Source organism: Notechis scutatus, chromosome 2 (assembly GCF_049901735.1).
Source record: "Notechis scutatus isolate UNSWTSFEM ecotype Mainland chromosome 2, rNotScu1.2, whole genome shotgun sequence".
NCBI classification, from domain to species: Eukaryota; Metazoa; Chordata; class Lepidosauria; order Squamata; family Elapidae; genus Notechis; species Notechis scutatus.
Window position 1 is genome coordinate 248,872,408 of NC_142010.1, and position 16,101 is coordinate 248,888,508.

A 16,101-nucleotide genomic window follows, 5' to 3' on the forward strand; every position below is an offset into this window, starting at 1 on the left:
CACTGCTCCCCAAAGATGAGTGTCCAAGCACTTCAATATTGTCACCCCAAAAAACTACAGTATGTTATTGAAATCACCAGGTGTTTGATTTGTACTTGAGACTTGAATTTTACTGTAGAAATTTCATTGATCCCCATTAGTGTCACATCTGTGAATTACTTGGTTTAGTCCTTTTTAGAAGGGAGTTAATATTCAAGAAAAACTTCAAAAAACCTCCGTATTTTACAGTTTACAGTTTTTTGGGAAACTGTAAGAATAAATAAAAGCCTAAGTCCATTGCCAGGAAATAGGAAACCACAAGGTTTGATTTTGTATTTTGATTTTGTAATATTTTTAGCTAAAACTGCAATTCATTCCCATTTAACTCCCAGGATCTGTTTTAAGTAATTATAAGCAAAGATGAATTGTGTAGAATGAGGATGGCAATCCCAAGAAATTGGAGCCATACTAGGTCCAGATCTCAGAAAGCCAAGCAGGATTGAATCTAGCTTGCACTTGGATAGAAGCGGAATCCCAGTTCCATGGGCTAGACTGAAAAATTAATTAAAAAAAAAAAACAAATTCCGAGAGAATCAGTAGTTGAGCCCTTCTACACAACAGACAAGGAAATCACATGAATGTGTCTATGAAATAACCAGGAGCCAAACTGACTGAAATAATATTTGATCTTTATCTAATTAATCTGGCCACCAAACTAAGCCCTATATAGTCCCTTGGCTTGCCAATATGAGTGTAGGTGTGGTTTTATTCCCCCATGGTAGTTCCTTGATTAGTGTACTGTTTTCTGCTTGACTGTTTGACTCCTTAATTTCTTGCGTATACACAGGAGTAATCCCACACTCACTTGCACTGACATTACCTAATTGGGTAACATCATACCTGATGTACATACCACTTCATAGTGCTTTACAGCCCTCTCTAAGCAGTTTACAGAGTCAGCATATTGCCCCCAACCATCTGAGTCCTCATTTTAGCCACCTCGGAAGGATGGAAGGCTGAATCAACCTTCAGCTGGTCAGGATTGAACTGCTGGCTCTGTAGGCAGAGTTAGCCTGCACCATCAGGGCCCCTAATGAAATGTCTGTAAGAAAACAACCAAGGATTCCACAGTTCAACCCTATATTCTCTTCTTTTGGGCGTATCAGTTGTGTTGGCAGCAGAAACATAGTTGTAAACAGTGGTGGGATTCAATTTTTTTTACTACTGGTTCTGTGGGCATGGCTTGGTGGGCATGGCAGGGGAAGGATAGTGTAAAATTTCCAGTCAGAGGTGGTATTTGCCGGTTCTCCGAACTACTCAAAATTTCCGCAACCGGTTCTCCAGAACTGGTCAGAAACTACTGAATACCAACTCTGGTTGTGGATTAAGGAGATCAGGGCCTTTGCAAATTTTCCTAATATCTCCATGTGTTCCTTGAATAACTTTTTCCTTGGTTCTTCTGAAGCATATTAATATAAACCATTACACAAAAGATCTAGAAATGAAAACACGGACAAAAAAAAACTTTTATTAGCTGAATAAGGAAACTTCTGTAAATGTACAAAGGACTATTACTATACTATAGAATACAATTTCCAATGTGTCCATAAGGATAATCATAATAAATACATGTAACAAAATAAAAATGTTAGGCAAACCTACAAAACCGTTCCTCAAGTGTTACACCTGGCAGTGTTTATTGACCTCTGTTAAGAGTTATGTTTTGTTTGTTTTGCTGGTAAATGCTGCAAAGTTTTCCCACCCCCTTGAAATATTAAAACAGGTGCTGTGTGAAGAAATATTATCTCAATTATTCAAATACTGAGAAAGGCAGAAGAAAGAATTAGACAGAAGGAAAGGATTCAGTTCAAAATTCTGCTCATTGTTAAAAGAACAACAGAAAAATAAAAAGTAAATGAGAGAACTATGTAAGTGCCTGGTGAATGTTGTAGCCCTGAGACACTGAACAATTACTTGCCACTTATATTACAGGCCTCTGAGGATCTTTGTAGGGGTGAGGTTGTTTATAATTAAGTCATTCCATACACCAAAGACACAAAATGGTTCTTTGTTTTAGGGGAAATATACATTGTTTAGATATGGGGCTTTATTTTTAACCTAGGGACAGCTGGAGTGATGCATTTATTCATTTTACAAATTCTGTTTAAAAACTTTAATCAGTGCGGTCTAGTTTTCAAAACTGTGGTATCCACTATCCGTCTCTGAAATATGAGTGCTCATGAAAATACATGTTTACACTAGATGTGTAAATTTGTTTAATCAAATTAATTCTGCAAGTTATACTTTTCATCAATTAAATACTGGGAATCCTATATTTATGTGATATTCTTCCATAAAATAATTGACATCCTTGGCAAGCTCATACTAGTTTGAAATTGATTCCAGAAACCAATTAACAGTATAAACATGTCCTTAAAATAGAAGATAAAGCATAACATATTTCTTCTTGCTATCCCAAAATGATATTCTAATACAGTGTTTCTCAACCATGGCAACTTGAAGATGTGTAGGCTTCAACTCCCAGGAATCCTCAGCCAACGTTGCAAATTCTGGGAGTTGGAAGTCCATGCATCTTCAAAAGTTGCCAATGCTGAGAAACACTGCTCTAAACACTACTGGCTATCATCATTCATGTTGCTACTATCAACCTGGATTATCTATTACAACTATTATTCATTTTTACTAAAATTTAGCAGCCAAACGATTTTTAGGCACCATTGCAATTTATAGAACCATCCCTAACCATATTTCATTTAATGCGACAAACATTTCTGGGAAACAGGCTTTTTCTCTGCTTTAATTGTTACAGCATTTCGGAAAAGAAAACAACAACATATCTAAAATACATGGACAGTTCTACTTCAGCACAAGTTTTCTAGAGAGAGTGGACTACTTCCACTAATTTTATTACAGAGTGCATGTTAAGGGAGAAAACCAAGAAAGCAATTGCGTAAATTCTTATTAAAGTCTATTGCAAAAGTATTACATAGCAAACACATTTCATTATAAAGGCTTTTCTAAATTGGAGGGCCAGTAAAAATATATCATAGAGAAGATTTTTATTTTCTTTACAAAAGTGAGGTTTGGAACTGTGAGATAAGATAACTCACTGTAAACATCATGAATTCAATCAGATCCCTTGCTTGCAATTTGAAATACCCTTTTCCCTCTTCTAAGTTCTATTCCCAATAGAACTGCAAAATTTTGCATAGATAGTTTGATTTCCTGCCTGATAATAAAACTGAGGTTTTAGCAATTAGCTGTTTCAGAAGTAGTTACTTGTTTTAGTACAGGGGTGGGGAACTATGGCCCATTTATGACTTGTGGACTTCAACTTCCAGAATTCTGGGAGTGCAGTCCACAAGTCATAAAAGGACTATGGTTTCCCACCCACTTAGTACATGGCTATATTTTATGTTACCTATTTAATACATATGACAAATCTGGTGCTTTCGCAGTCCATAAATTACTTGATAAATAAAAAGAAAACACTGCAGCTGGCTTTGCTCAACAAGGTGAAGTTGTCTTCCTTATGATTAGCTTCTAGGTTATATTGGACATCTGAAGGCCTAAAAATATAAAGAAGGTAATTTTATCCATTTAAAAATAACCAGGAATTGAACAATTAATTTCTGCCTCTAACTTCAAATGGTGCAGCTGCTTATAACTAAAATGTTGAAAGTTTACCTCAACTCATCATAATTCAAGAAAACACACAACCACGTTCTAATACTGAAGGTCAGAGGTTGATCATCCCTGATTTATAGTAAACTGTAATCTCTGGAGAATTCTGCATTTATGTCCAAGATGCAAAATTAGCACTTTGGAAAACTTTCTAAGGTGAGCTTCAAATTCTGCAGCAGCTGCAGCAGCACAATCAGGGATCCACAAAAACAGTTTCACCTTTTTTTTGTGATGGGTTTTTACACATTGTTAAAATCTGTTTCAGCACTTTCTGGACATCTTCATCCATCTGGCCCTAGAGAGGAGGAAAAAACAGTAAAGACAAACAATATTTGAGCAAAAAGCACTAAGCCAAATTCTTAATTCCTGTCTTATAATATTACAATCATTACTACACTGTTATAATAAAACAAGCACTCATTTTATCTTATGATCATCATGCTCTAAACTATAAACATTTGTTACTCTGTTATGTGTGTCAAAATGTTCTCCTTTGTAAGTACAAGTTGAGATGGCAATCTTTACTCAATCATTCCAGTTAAAATGATTGAGTGTATTTTTTTTTTAGTTAAATTACAGTTACCCCTCATTTACAATGATTTGGCCAGACCAACTCAAAAGAGGCATTCATTCTCATACAACAGTTGAGTGCAATATGTCTTCCTGAAGCATTTATTAATATTAATAAACCTTAGTAGGGCCACACCTGGAATACTGCATCCAGTTTTGCTTGTCACATTACGAAAAAGATGTTGAGACTTTGGAAAAAGTGCAGAGAAGAGCAACTAGGATGATTAAAGGCTTGGAGGCTAAAATATACGAAGAACGGTTGCAGGAACTAGGTGCAGCTAGTCTGGAGACTAGGAGTGACAGGATAACAGTGTTCCAGTATTTGATGGGCTGTCACAAAGAGGAGGGGATCAACTTATTTTCCAAAGCACCAGAAGGCAAGACAAAAAGCAATAGATGGAAACTAATCAAGGAGAGAAGCAACCTGGAATTAAGGAGAAACTTCTAACAGTGAGAACAATTAACCAGTGGAACAGCTTTGCCTTCAGAAGTTGTGGGTGCTCCATCACTGGAGGTTTTAAGAAAAGAGTAGCTATCTGAAATGTTATAGGGCAAGGGTCTTCAAACTTGGCAAGTTCAACTCCCAGAATTCCTGAGCCAAGAGAACTGGAGGAGGAATTCTGGGAGTTGAAGTCCACCAATCTTAAAGCTGTTAAGTTTGAAGAACCCTGGTATAGAGCAGGGGTGGGATTCTACCAGTTCGCACCTATTCGCTAGAACCGGTTGTGAACATTCTAAGCAGTTCGGAGAACCTGTTGTTAGAAGAAATTACTGGCCTAATCCTGTAAGGAAGGCAGGGAGGAAACATTCTGGTGTTGCTTATAGAAACAGCCTCTCCATTGATGCTTATTACATTCTTGGCAGGACTAGACTTCCTGTCTCAGGAACTTCTCTGGAGTTTTTTTCCCCTCCTTTGTTGGTACTTTGCTTGTGTGGAGGGACCATTCAAAGTTACAACGGCACTGAAAAAAGTGACTTATGACCATTTTTCACACTTTCGACTGTTGCAGCATCCCCACAGTCATGAGAGGCCAGGTGAGGAGATGCGTGCCTCGATGTGAGTGATCTTGAGTTGGCCACACCCAGCCAATAACATGACCACCAAGCCATGTCCACCCAATCACATGACCACCAAGCCATGCCCACAGAACCGGTTGTTAAAAAAATTGAATCCCACCCCTGAATTGATGGCCTTGAAAGAAATACAAGGGGAACTGAAGGGAAAAAACCTCTCACCTGCACAGCATAAAGCAAGTGTGTTCTGTAAACAGAAACAATCTCCTGATGTTGCTTCTTTGTTTCCTGTAAAGCAAGATGATCAATCAACACATGAACAAGCATGCACTAGAATTCTAATGGAACATGGATGTAGTTTTCTAACAAGATAATGTAAAACAGAAAGTGATACTAATTCACACAAGCCATAATCTGCCACATGTATATTGGAGATTGCAGTGCAAGGGCAGAGTTGTGTCCGTCCATCCCAGATATTCCCAATTCTACCCTGGGGAAAGAATCCCAGACATGTGTGAGCAAAATAGAAAATAGTAGTTTCCTGGTTTGGATTAGAACAGGAGTGTCAAACTGGATTTCTTCGAGAGCTGGATCAGCATGGTGCTTATTATGACCCAGAGTGTAACACAAACGTTAACAAAATCCAAAATGTAAATAAATGCCCTTTAATGCCTCCAACTTGGCCCCACTGTTCAATAATTCTCAGTTGGAGATAAAACGTACTCAAAAATAGTCTTCAAAAGAAAGCCATACAGGCCGAATTTAATGAGCAGACAGATAAGAGGTGAAAATAAAAACCAAGCAAACTACAATGATGAAACTTCCACAATGGAACAGGAGAAGTATTCACCAAATTCAAGGAGATAGCAAGGCACAGTCTGTTGGAAGGATGCCAACCAAGATAACCTCAAACCAAAATAAAACACGCTTTGTTCTCTACAATCACAGTGATTCACTTAATGACTGCCGCAAGAAAAGTCAGACCTGCTTAACAACCGACACAGCATACAGCTGTAATTCCGGACTCAATTATAGTCAAAAATCAAGGAGTTCTTGTATCCAGTTTCATCCCAAGGAGAATCCTGGTCTCTAACTACAAAAATAAGCAATTGTACATGAGGAAGTTATAAACTTACAGCCAGTTGGTTTTGTAACTGCTTCACTTGCTGCTGCAACAGCTCCAGCTGCTGACTTTGTCGTTTAGGTGTACCAGTTGAGTAAGACAGCTGGGAAAGACTGTTCAATGCTTCCTTTAACTTGGTAACTTCCTTAGACATGTCTGTTATCTATAAAAGGGTAAAAGGAAAAAAAAAAACCTTCCAGAGTACATCAAAGTCCTGGCACTGGTTGAGTTCTGCTTTAAAGGTGGAAAACAGCCTTCATCATTGTCATCATGCAGATGGCATGCTTAATCATAATGTAAAGGTAGCCCTCAACTTACAACTATTTGTTTAATGACCGTCTGAAGTTACAGCAGCACTGAAAAAAGTGGCAACTGATTCCTCATGCTTACAAACATCATAGCAACCCCCCCTCCAATCATATGATTAAAAAAAGGGTGCTTGGCAACTAGCATGTATTTATGATGATTGCACCAATCACCTTTTACAGCCTGATTTTTCTGCAAAAACACACCCGGTGATGAGGGTCTATTTCAGAGGCCCCCAAACTTGGCAACTTTAAGACATGTGGACTTCAACTCCCAGAATTGGCTGAGGAATTCTGGGAGTTGAAGTCTACACGTCTTAAAGTTGCCAAGTTTGGGGACCTCTGTTCTATGTCTTTAAACTCCCTGAAACAAGTTCATGCAAGAGATACTGTACGAAACCATCTCAGAGCATGGGAAACCATTTCTGCATTTACATCATGGTTCTGTTATTGGAAACAGATAAAAAAGCCGAAGGAATTGAGCCTTAGGCCAGGATTCTGCAATGACCACAAAGAACCTAGCACAGCAACATCTTTCAAGTAACCAGTGGATGAAGATGCTTCTGGGGGGAGCATTTGAACCACGAGAAACTCAGCCAATCCCGAGAGGGATATCAGAACAACTAACCTTTTTATCTTTGTCTTCATCCATTTTTAAGGCACTCTCAGAAGCTTTTTTCATTTTGAGGAGTTCTTCTTGAGACTTATGATATTGATGAAGTAGCCCTTTGATTTCTTCTTCCTTGGCTTGGAGAAGAGTTTGGAGGTTGTCCTTCTCCCCTTTCACTTGGGAGATCTCCTTCCTCAACTGTGCAAGATCGGCAGACAAGGCCTCCTTTTCTTTCATCAGATCCTTCAGCTTGGATGACAAGGAGTTGACTTCATTTTCTGAAGAAGTCCGAAGCTCTTCATACAATACTCTAGGCACCATGGCTTCACACACTGCAGCTTCTTCTTCTAACAACTCCTTCTGCAGACGCTGCACTTCACTCTCTTTATGAAGAATCTGCTCTTTGAGCGCATTTATTTCTTCTTCCATTTCCTTCACTGAGGTCTGGAGAGCAGTAACTACTTGAAGATGTTCTGTGATGGAGACCGAATTCTTCTTTTGAGTGTCAACCAAGTTTTGGAGTTCGGTCATTTCACTTAACACTTTTGTGTACTGTGTCTTCATTTCCAACAAAGCATGTTCAGCTTGTTCTCTCTGTGAGACGGTGGCCTCCATTAACTTCTCACATTCCTCCAGAGGTATGTATCCTGAACTCAGGTCTTCTGGAGTGCTTTTCTTCCTGCAATCTTCAAGTTCTGCCTGGGCTTCTTTGTACATTTGAGAAAGTTCACTAACCTGCCTGTTGAGTTCATTTATCATTTGGTTCTTTGCATCCTTCACCTCTTCAGCTTCATCACTCTGCCCTAATTCCATCTGAGTCTTCAGTCTGTCTTGAAGCTTTCTGATTTCTTCCTGTCCTTCTTTATATTTCTCAATTAGGAACACCTTCTCTTGGTTGATATTTTCAATAACTGAACAATAAGACTTTTTCATCTCCTCACATTCCTCCACAGACATTATACTAGCTGCATTTCTTTCCTTTTTTTCCAGCTTTATTTCTAGTTCCTTCACCTTCACTTTCAGCATTTCATCATCTTCCTGAGCTTTCTTGAGCTTTTCCTTCAGCAGCTCCACTTCTTCACAGGTTGTTTGGGCCTCCTGCAGGTCAAGCTCTTTGCTTTCTGAAGTTACCAGGCCCAGTTTCATTTGTCTCTGGACATGCAGCATCTCCTTCACTGCTTCTTCATATTTGAGTTGAGTTTCTTTGAGTTTCTGACTCAGGTCAGAGCCATTCTCTGAAATTTCTGAGCTGTTTAACAAAGGACCCTCCTCCAGCACACTAGACTGAAGCTGTGACTCCAAGTGCAACCTCTTTGCTTCTGAACTATCTAGTCTCTTCTGTACTTCATCTAAGCTTTCTTGTAACTGTTTAATTTGTAATTCATTAAGGCTTGCTTCTTCCCGAGCCTGTGCCAGAATTGGGGAAGATGTGCTTATCTCCTTGGCTGCTACTGTTGAGCCTTCACTCAGCCTGTTAGTCAAAGCACCAAATTCTGTGTGGGTGGAATGAGAAGAGTCCATTGTAGTGTCTGTGTCTTCTGTTTTGAAGGCTCTTGCCTACAGAGACAGCAGAGGGCAGTATTCAACAATTATGTCTAATTCTAATGGAATCCAAGAATTCCTTCCCCATCAAGAAAACAAGGAGCTAGATTTTTCTCCCCTCTTTGATCATTACTGGGTCAACATTTGATTTCCACTCAACCAGCAAACCTCTCCCTCCACCCGTCCGCTTCTGCCAGAAGGATGATTATTGTGGTGTGGCTGGTCCCAAGAGTTCCCATTTCCACAATGCAGTCCTGAATTGTATTTCTGATTTCAGAATCCTGAAGATAATGATACTGACCGCATAAACCACAAACATGAGGACACAGAAGAGGGGATAGAAACCTGAATGTCTTCCAGGTGATGTCATGGCAAGCTTTTAGCAAGGCTAAATCGCATACCCCAAGACACAAAAACACATATATCCACCCCTGTGTTTCTCTATGAAGGAGTAGAGAGAAGCAATATAAGAAAGCAAATGTGTAGATGCCAAAGCAGAGGACTAAATTTCTCCCACTGGATCTTGCATGGAGCACTTATCTCCATGTTGCTAAAAGGAAAGAGATGTTGCTTCTGGTTGGTTTAAAACAGTAAAGTGTTTTTCTCTTTTGCAGGGCAAGCAAAGATGATTTTCAAGCTACTGCTCTGTGGGAGTGTGTAAACCCACATTTGCTCTCCATTTGCAGCTGCACAGAGAATGGCAGAGTTGTGCCAATGTGGGTGGTAGTGAATAGTAGTCAATATGGTCTGGAGAAATCCAAGTTCAAGCCCAACCTCACCCAAGCAAGCTCACTGGATGATTTTTGAGCCAAACAGTCTCAGTCTCAGTCTCAGTCTCAGTCTCAGTCTCAGTCTCTCTCTCTCTCTCTCTGTTGTTATAAGGGCAATATGAAGGGAGATTCTCATCTAAGCTACTCTCTGCTTTTCAGAAAGAAAAGAGTGACATGAATCATATACACAAATAAGCCATAATTGTGGGTTATTTGTCAGGGAAGGAATGGGTGCTATACTAGAAGAACTCTGATTTGGCTTCCATTTGTGGTATGGATGGACCAACTGATGGATCAGAAATTTCCAATCCCATATAATTTCTTAAATCTGCAGCAAACTTGTTTTGTATCCTTCAGATTTCTGTTTAATATTTTTCCATTGCAGCACTGACATCCTTTGTCAAAGTTACCGGTGCTGTTTTGTGCTAGAAGCTATTCCTAAATACATACCTGAAGCTTTTCTTGCAATTTCTTATTTTGTAATGTTAAAGAAGCAACTTTTCCTTGCAACATCAGGAGCAAATCTTGCTGCTCTGTTTCTGAACTCACATCCAATAAACTATTAGCACCTTTAAAAAAGAAAAGGGAAAGAATAAGAAAAAAATAAGCACATTTATGATTTGAATATTCAATGTGGCTACAATTCTATAACTTCTACGTAGCAAACCTTCAAAATGAAAATAGACAATTATCTTTTACTAGCTAGCCAATTTTGGCAAAGCTTCATGAAAAACTGCCTTATAAAACTGTTTGGCAGCCAGAGCTTTTGGAAAGTATTTTAATGAACTTATGTGAATCTGAAAATCTACGAACACATCGCTACCAAAAAATTCTAGAAAAGTAAACTGGGGTAAAACAACAGGTTGTTGGTGGATTTCCAGCTAAACCAAGAGAGGGCATGCTAGATTGGAATTTAGATTTAGTGCCAAATTATAACATAAAATTATGACAGTAGCAAATTATGAATGCACTGGGAGGGATCATATTAATGGCATTTAGTCTTTTGATTTTAATTTAAACTAAATGATACAAATTAAAAATCAAATCAATTTTAGTTTTAGTATTTTGATTCCAGGACCTCTACTATGTCTTCTACAAACTCAAGTGTTTATCCTCCTGTGAGGTTGGTTGGGAGGGCACAATCAGTGACATTTAGGAATTCAAACAGGGGAGAGTCCAAGAACCAAACCAACTTAAAGCAATAAAGCATGGGGGGGGGGGGGGATAATGGAATCCCTTCCATAGAATTGTCATGACAAAAGGAGTCAACACAAACAGTACCTTCTTGCAGAGAAGTGGCAAACTTTAATTCTACTATGGCCATAGCACATGATGTACAGTAACAATATTAGGAGTTCGGTTTTTAGAAGAAAACTTTTACAATAGAAAGAGACGGAGAAAACCATCCTCACACCTTTCCTTCATCTTACCTGCAGTGCTCTCACTTAACCCATCTTTGCAATCAGAGTGAATAGCACTGGTGTCTTCCTGTTGAAAGACAAATATAAACCATGATTGGATTAAAAACAGGACTCAAGTCCCACCGAACTACTCATTAATAAGCTCAAACATCTTTCAAGTGGAATGCTTCTCTTGAAATAAACAACCATAACTTTAAAACCATCTTTCAACAATAATTGGTTAAGTGGCAGATGTTTGACTGACTACATGTACACATGTCTGCATATCATAAACTGTTCACTATAATTTAGTTGCTGGTTTTATTTACTTAAAGTTTATGTACCACTTCAGTCTCAGACGTCTCTAAGCAGCTTACATCCCTATACCACAAGGAAAGATTAAATAACTATAAATTGACTCAAAACAAACAATTATTACAACAATAATCACTTTTACATTTTTCATCATGCTAAGTAACAACTCTCAGTTAATAACGAATTGCCTACTACAGGGTGGGGATTCACCATTCTACCACCCCTAAACTTTCCAAAATAGTAAGATCTTAGAAATTTAGCAAGTGTTCAGCAGGATTGGTGCTAACCTGACGTTGAGAGAAGCAACAGTTCCAAATGAGGGAGGGAGCAATGCAAAAAATATATAGTATCTTGGTGGTCTCTGATGCTAAGACTTTGCAGAGATGAGGCTCAAAGAATAACTTCCCTTCTAGATCTTATTGGTTCTTATCCTGGTCCTGAGCTATTTAGAGGTTTAAAGATGACAACCAGCACCCCAATTTACATCTTGAAGCAAAGCAGTGGCCCGTGGAGTTCTTGGAACCACTGTTACATTGATGAATGGGGTAGGTTGGGCCATTCTTATGTTCTTGAGCTGCTATGTTTGATTTTGACAAGTTACCTTGCGTATTTGCTACAGAAAGTTGGGAGAGAAGTCCCTTCAATAAATAATGGCAAAAATTGGCAAGGTAAAGTATCAAAGAAAATGAAGAAAACGTAAAATTCATTGCTTAACAAGCAACATTATTTAGGTAAAATGTCCCTTTTAACAATTTTTATTTTTGCTCCCAGGGGAAATATGCTAGCCAAAGTAATCTTAAAAGCCAGATGATTAAAACACTAAGATGCTCCTTGCTCTTAGCTAAGTCATGTGTTGTGAAGTCACTTGGATTTGTGCAGTGGGTGTTATCATTAGTGACCCTTTGAAGGAAATTCCATTAGGCCATTTGATGTGTGGCCATCCTCCCACAAGCAATTTCCCATTGCAGCCTTAAGTGACTCATTTAACTTCATGGACAGGTAACATTTCAGAGACGACTAGAAGCTGGAATTCTCTAGTTTTATCTATTTCTGTCCGTGCATCTTGCACAACAGCGAACTTCTCCCTAACTTGAGCTAATTAGATACTCTGTCACATTGCTCAACTCTCTACAGCAGCGTTCCATAATCAGGTGCCCCTCAAATATGCTGAGCACGCAACTCATTCCTAGGGTACAACCAATACATTTGGAAAGCCCAACAGGAGAGGCTGTCCTACAAACAGGGCAATGTTCGGATTTCATTTCAAGCAAGACTGGGGGGAAAAAACCCTAGTATACCTTGGATCCTCGTAAGGTGAAGAGTTGGCTTTTCTCAGATGCTGGGGTTGAAGTTGTTGCCTGAGATGAAGAACTGTCAGCAAGCTGGAAGAGATGGATGCATTTTAGGGACACAAATTTCCTCTTGCTCACAGAAGTCATCGTTGTCTGTTAGTTGGAGATAAGCAGGACTACACAGCTCTCATTGTTTGTCGGCAGCAGGCATGCAGTCAAACAATCGCCCGAGCAACCACTAGGTTTAATATTAAACTTTTTGTTAAAATGCCATGGGCTCCCATGTGCAAAGCTGCTTATGCATGCCTAAGAACAAACTCCAGCTGATGGTTAAAAGGCAACCCAACAGCCTCGGAGGTCACTCTTATAAGCTCCCGTAGTCTAAACTTAGGTTCCTGTCCCATCACAACAGCTCTCTCTTCACACTGGCAATTAATATGTGATTCCCCCCCAACAACAGGCTGTCCCTATTTCTATTCTGATGAGAACTCACTCATGATACATGAGACGCACATATTTAAAAAAGAGAGAGAGGGATTTGCACCAAGCAAATTTAACCAGATCAGTTCCCAACAGGACATTCCTCCACCACCCCTCCCTCTCTATACATAGCAACCCGTTCAAGCTGGACTTGGTTGTTTACCTGGATAGGGCTGATGGGAGGAGGTGGAGGGGCTTTGCGTTTTTTTGGAGTTCCACTTCTTTCTGAACTTAATTTAGAGGCTTGATCATGCTGGAAGTTTCACAGGCCAGAAAAGGGAGGTCTGTTAGTTTGTTAGTAAGGTTTGTGTTAACAAGTTATTCAACGACATTAAAAACGCACGCACATTCACGCCTTGCCTTTCTGCTGCGAGGATGTGACACATGCTTAAGTATGAGCTCATCTGGTCCTTTTTTTAATTCAGGCCTCTGTCCATTTTCATGAAGTCAATAAAGGCACACCCCTCCCTACTGAGCCATGTTTTCAGAGGCTATTCACAGCCTCGAGCCATTTGTCAAACCTCCTGATCCCTGCCTTGTCTGTCCCAGGACAGATAGAAAGAGACAGACTATATCCTCTGAGTCCTGTTCCTGAGCCATTTTTTTTGAATCTCTTGGATCATTCCACGTGTGCGTGTGCATGTGTGTGTGTATCTGTGCAAAATTATCTATCTATCTATCTATCTAATCTATCTATCTATCTATCCATCCATCCATCCATCCATGTCTGTCTGTCTGTGTCTGTCTGTGTGTCTGTGTGTCTGTGTGTCTATCTATCTATCTATCTATCTATCTATCTATCTATCTATCTATCTATCTATCTATCTATCTATCTAATCTCTATATATCTCTCTAAATCTCTCTCTCTCTCTCTATCCATCCATCCATCTATCCATCCATGTCTGTCTGTCTATCATCTATCTATCTATCTATCTATCTATCTATCTATCTATCTATCTATCTATCTATCTATCTATCTATCTATCTATCTCTCTCTCTCTCTCTCTCTCTCTCTCTCTCTCTCTATCCATCCATCCATCCATCCATGTCTCTCTCTCTATCATCTATCTATCTATCTATCTATCTATCTATCTATCTATCTATCTATCTATCTATCTATCTATCTATCTACCTCTATCTCCAAATCTCTCTCTCTCTCTCTGTCTCTGTATGCAAAGTATATAACTGAACATTCTGCAGGCCAAATCCTCAGTATCACCCACAATCTTCTTCCATCTCTGCCTACCTGACTTCCAAACCTTTTGTACATTTGGAATCCACAAAATAGGAATGGAGGAACTCAACATAGCAAACCAATAATTCATAACTGCGACCAATTGGATGTAACTGATACCAGCCCTACTTTGGAAGCACATGTACTTTAGAAGTACATGACTTTCAAAGGAAACAGGACCATTTTCAGCAACTTCTTACAATTGGCCAAACACATCCCTGAAAGCCAATAAAGCTTGAACAGCTGCTTCAGAATTTGGCTTGTTACATTGAAAGGGTTCCTAAGCATCATTAAGCCAAGTAGATTATAGTTTGTTATGTGAACAAGTATACAACTCCCATTCTGCATCCTCCTCCAGATTGACTGCAAGGAGATGAGAACATGTTTTTTCCAACTTTATTACAAGGAGGTCCAAAAATGTTCAAATGGGTTAAAACAGCCTTCTTCAACAGGATGCCTTCTACATAACTTTCACAGGGTGGAAAATCTGCAATAAGAATCTTCCAGCTGCAAAAGATGGCTAAATGCACAGACTGCTTCTTTTAGCTGTTCCAATGAAACTGTCCCAGTTTGAATCGGAGATGGGAGACTCACACAATTGTTTAACGCACACGTTGGATAAATTTCCAAAAGCTCTATAAAACTAAAAATAATTTTTCATCACGATTTTAATTCTTAGGCATTTGCTTATGCTAAATGTAAAGTTTATCTTTATTAAGCCACTCTCTCTTTTTCTTTCTTTTTTACCTGCTTTGACTTGATTGGTGACTTGGCATCTGCAGAAAAGAAAAGACTGCATTTAAGTTGACTGAGATCACTAAGACACATAAATCAAGATCCGAAGCTTAGTATTATTTTAGACAACTCCCTGATTTCAGTATAACTTGAGGTGCAAATGGACACGTTCGGAGTTGGAGTCCACAGGATATGTTGAAAAAAGTCAAGATGGGAGCTACCGAGGTGCAATGCATATATAAAACAGGCAGAATTTCAATTTTACTGTTTCTCCTTGACTATTTTTTAACCATATCATATAGACACCTGCTTGGAATCATATCATTAATTTACAGCAGATAAATAATCCTACTTATATTTTCAAGCCTTCGCTATTTTATTATGCAGACTGAAAGTATGAAGGAAGAAGCAATCCAAATATAACACTAAACACACACCATACTCCATGGCACTTAATGACTCTGCTGTACACAAAGAAGATTTATGTACATACATAAGATGGCTGAGTCAGCATCTTTTCTTCTTCAGACAGACTAACAAGGTTGTTTCTTTTAAAAAAAGAGCTTAAATTTATCTGCAGATGCAGAGCTACCCAGCTTAAACAGACTCTAAAAGCACAGTACAAAAAAGAAAACTTAACAAGGGACATCCTCAATTGGCCTATTAAATATTCAAAACATTGAATTATTTTGAGGGAGAGGGAGAAGAACCCCACTCCAACAAGGAGGAGGAGGAATGGGTCAGAAGAATTAGAAAAGGGTGGAGGGAAGGAAGAGGCAAACAGATTAAAAGCTGAAAGTGTCATCTTTTAGAGCAGGGGTCTTCAAACTTGGCAACTTTAAGACTTGTGGACTTCAGTTCCCAGAATTCTGGGAGTTGAAGTCCACAAGTCTTAAAGTTGCCCAAGTTTGGGGACCCCTGTTTTAGAGAGAGGGGAGGGGCAGAAGGTACATAACAAAGCACATTCACCAAGACATAAAATCTTCGTAGTTCTAACCATTGTTTTCACAGTCATTAGATTACAATT

The 16,101-nt window shown here is 39.0% G+C and overlaps 1 protein-coding gene across 3 annotated transcripts in view; it reads right to left on the minus strand.

The window, feature by feature from the left end:
* Nucleotides 1-1,486: 1,486 nt before the first annotated feature.
* The window catches only part of RAI14 (retinoic acid induced 14), a 117,725-nt gene continuing 103,110 nt past the window's right edge, over nucleotides 1,487-16,101 (minus strand). Inside the window, exons 10-19 of one of the 3 annotated variants that reach the window (XM_087958529.1) lie at nucleotides 15,087-15,115; nucleotides 13,269-13,358; nucleotides 12,632-12,715; nucleotides 11,049-11,106; nucleotides 10,069-10,187; nucleotides 7,325-8,863; nucleotides 6,405-6,554; nucleotides 5,491-5,556; nucleotides 3,904-3,979; nucleotides 1,487-3,569 (exon numbers count right to left, since the gene is read on the minus strand). In XM_087958529.1, the coding sequence (XP_087814655.1) occupies nucleotides 3,544-3,569; nucleotides 3,904-3,979; nucleotides 5,491-5,556; nucleotides 6,405-6,554; nucleotides 7,325-8,863; nucleotides 10,069-10,187; nucleotides 11,049-11,106; nucleotides 12,632-12,715; nucleotides 13,269-13,358; nucleotides 15,087-15,115 (2,237 nt within the window). In that variant the 3' untranslated portion in view covers nucleotides 1,487-3,543. Of the gene's footprint in view, nucleotides 3,570-3,725; nucleotides 3,980-5,490; nucleotides 5,557-6,404; nucleotides 6,555-7,324; nucleotides 8,864-10,068; nucleotides 10,188-11,048; nucleotides 11,107-12,631; nucleotides 12,716-13,268; nucleotides 13,359-15,086; nucleotides 15,116-16,101 lie in introns of those variants that run through there. The other 2 variants (XM_087958531.1, XM_087958530.1) reach the window with 2 other exon arrangements.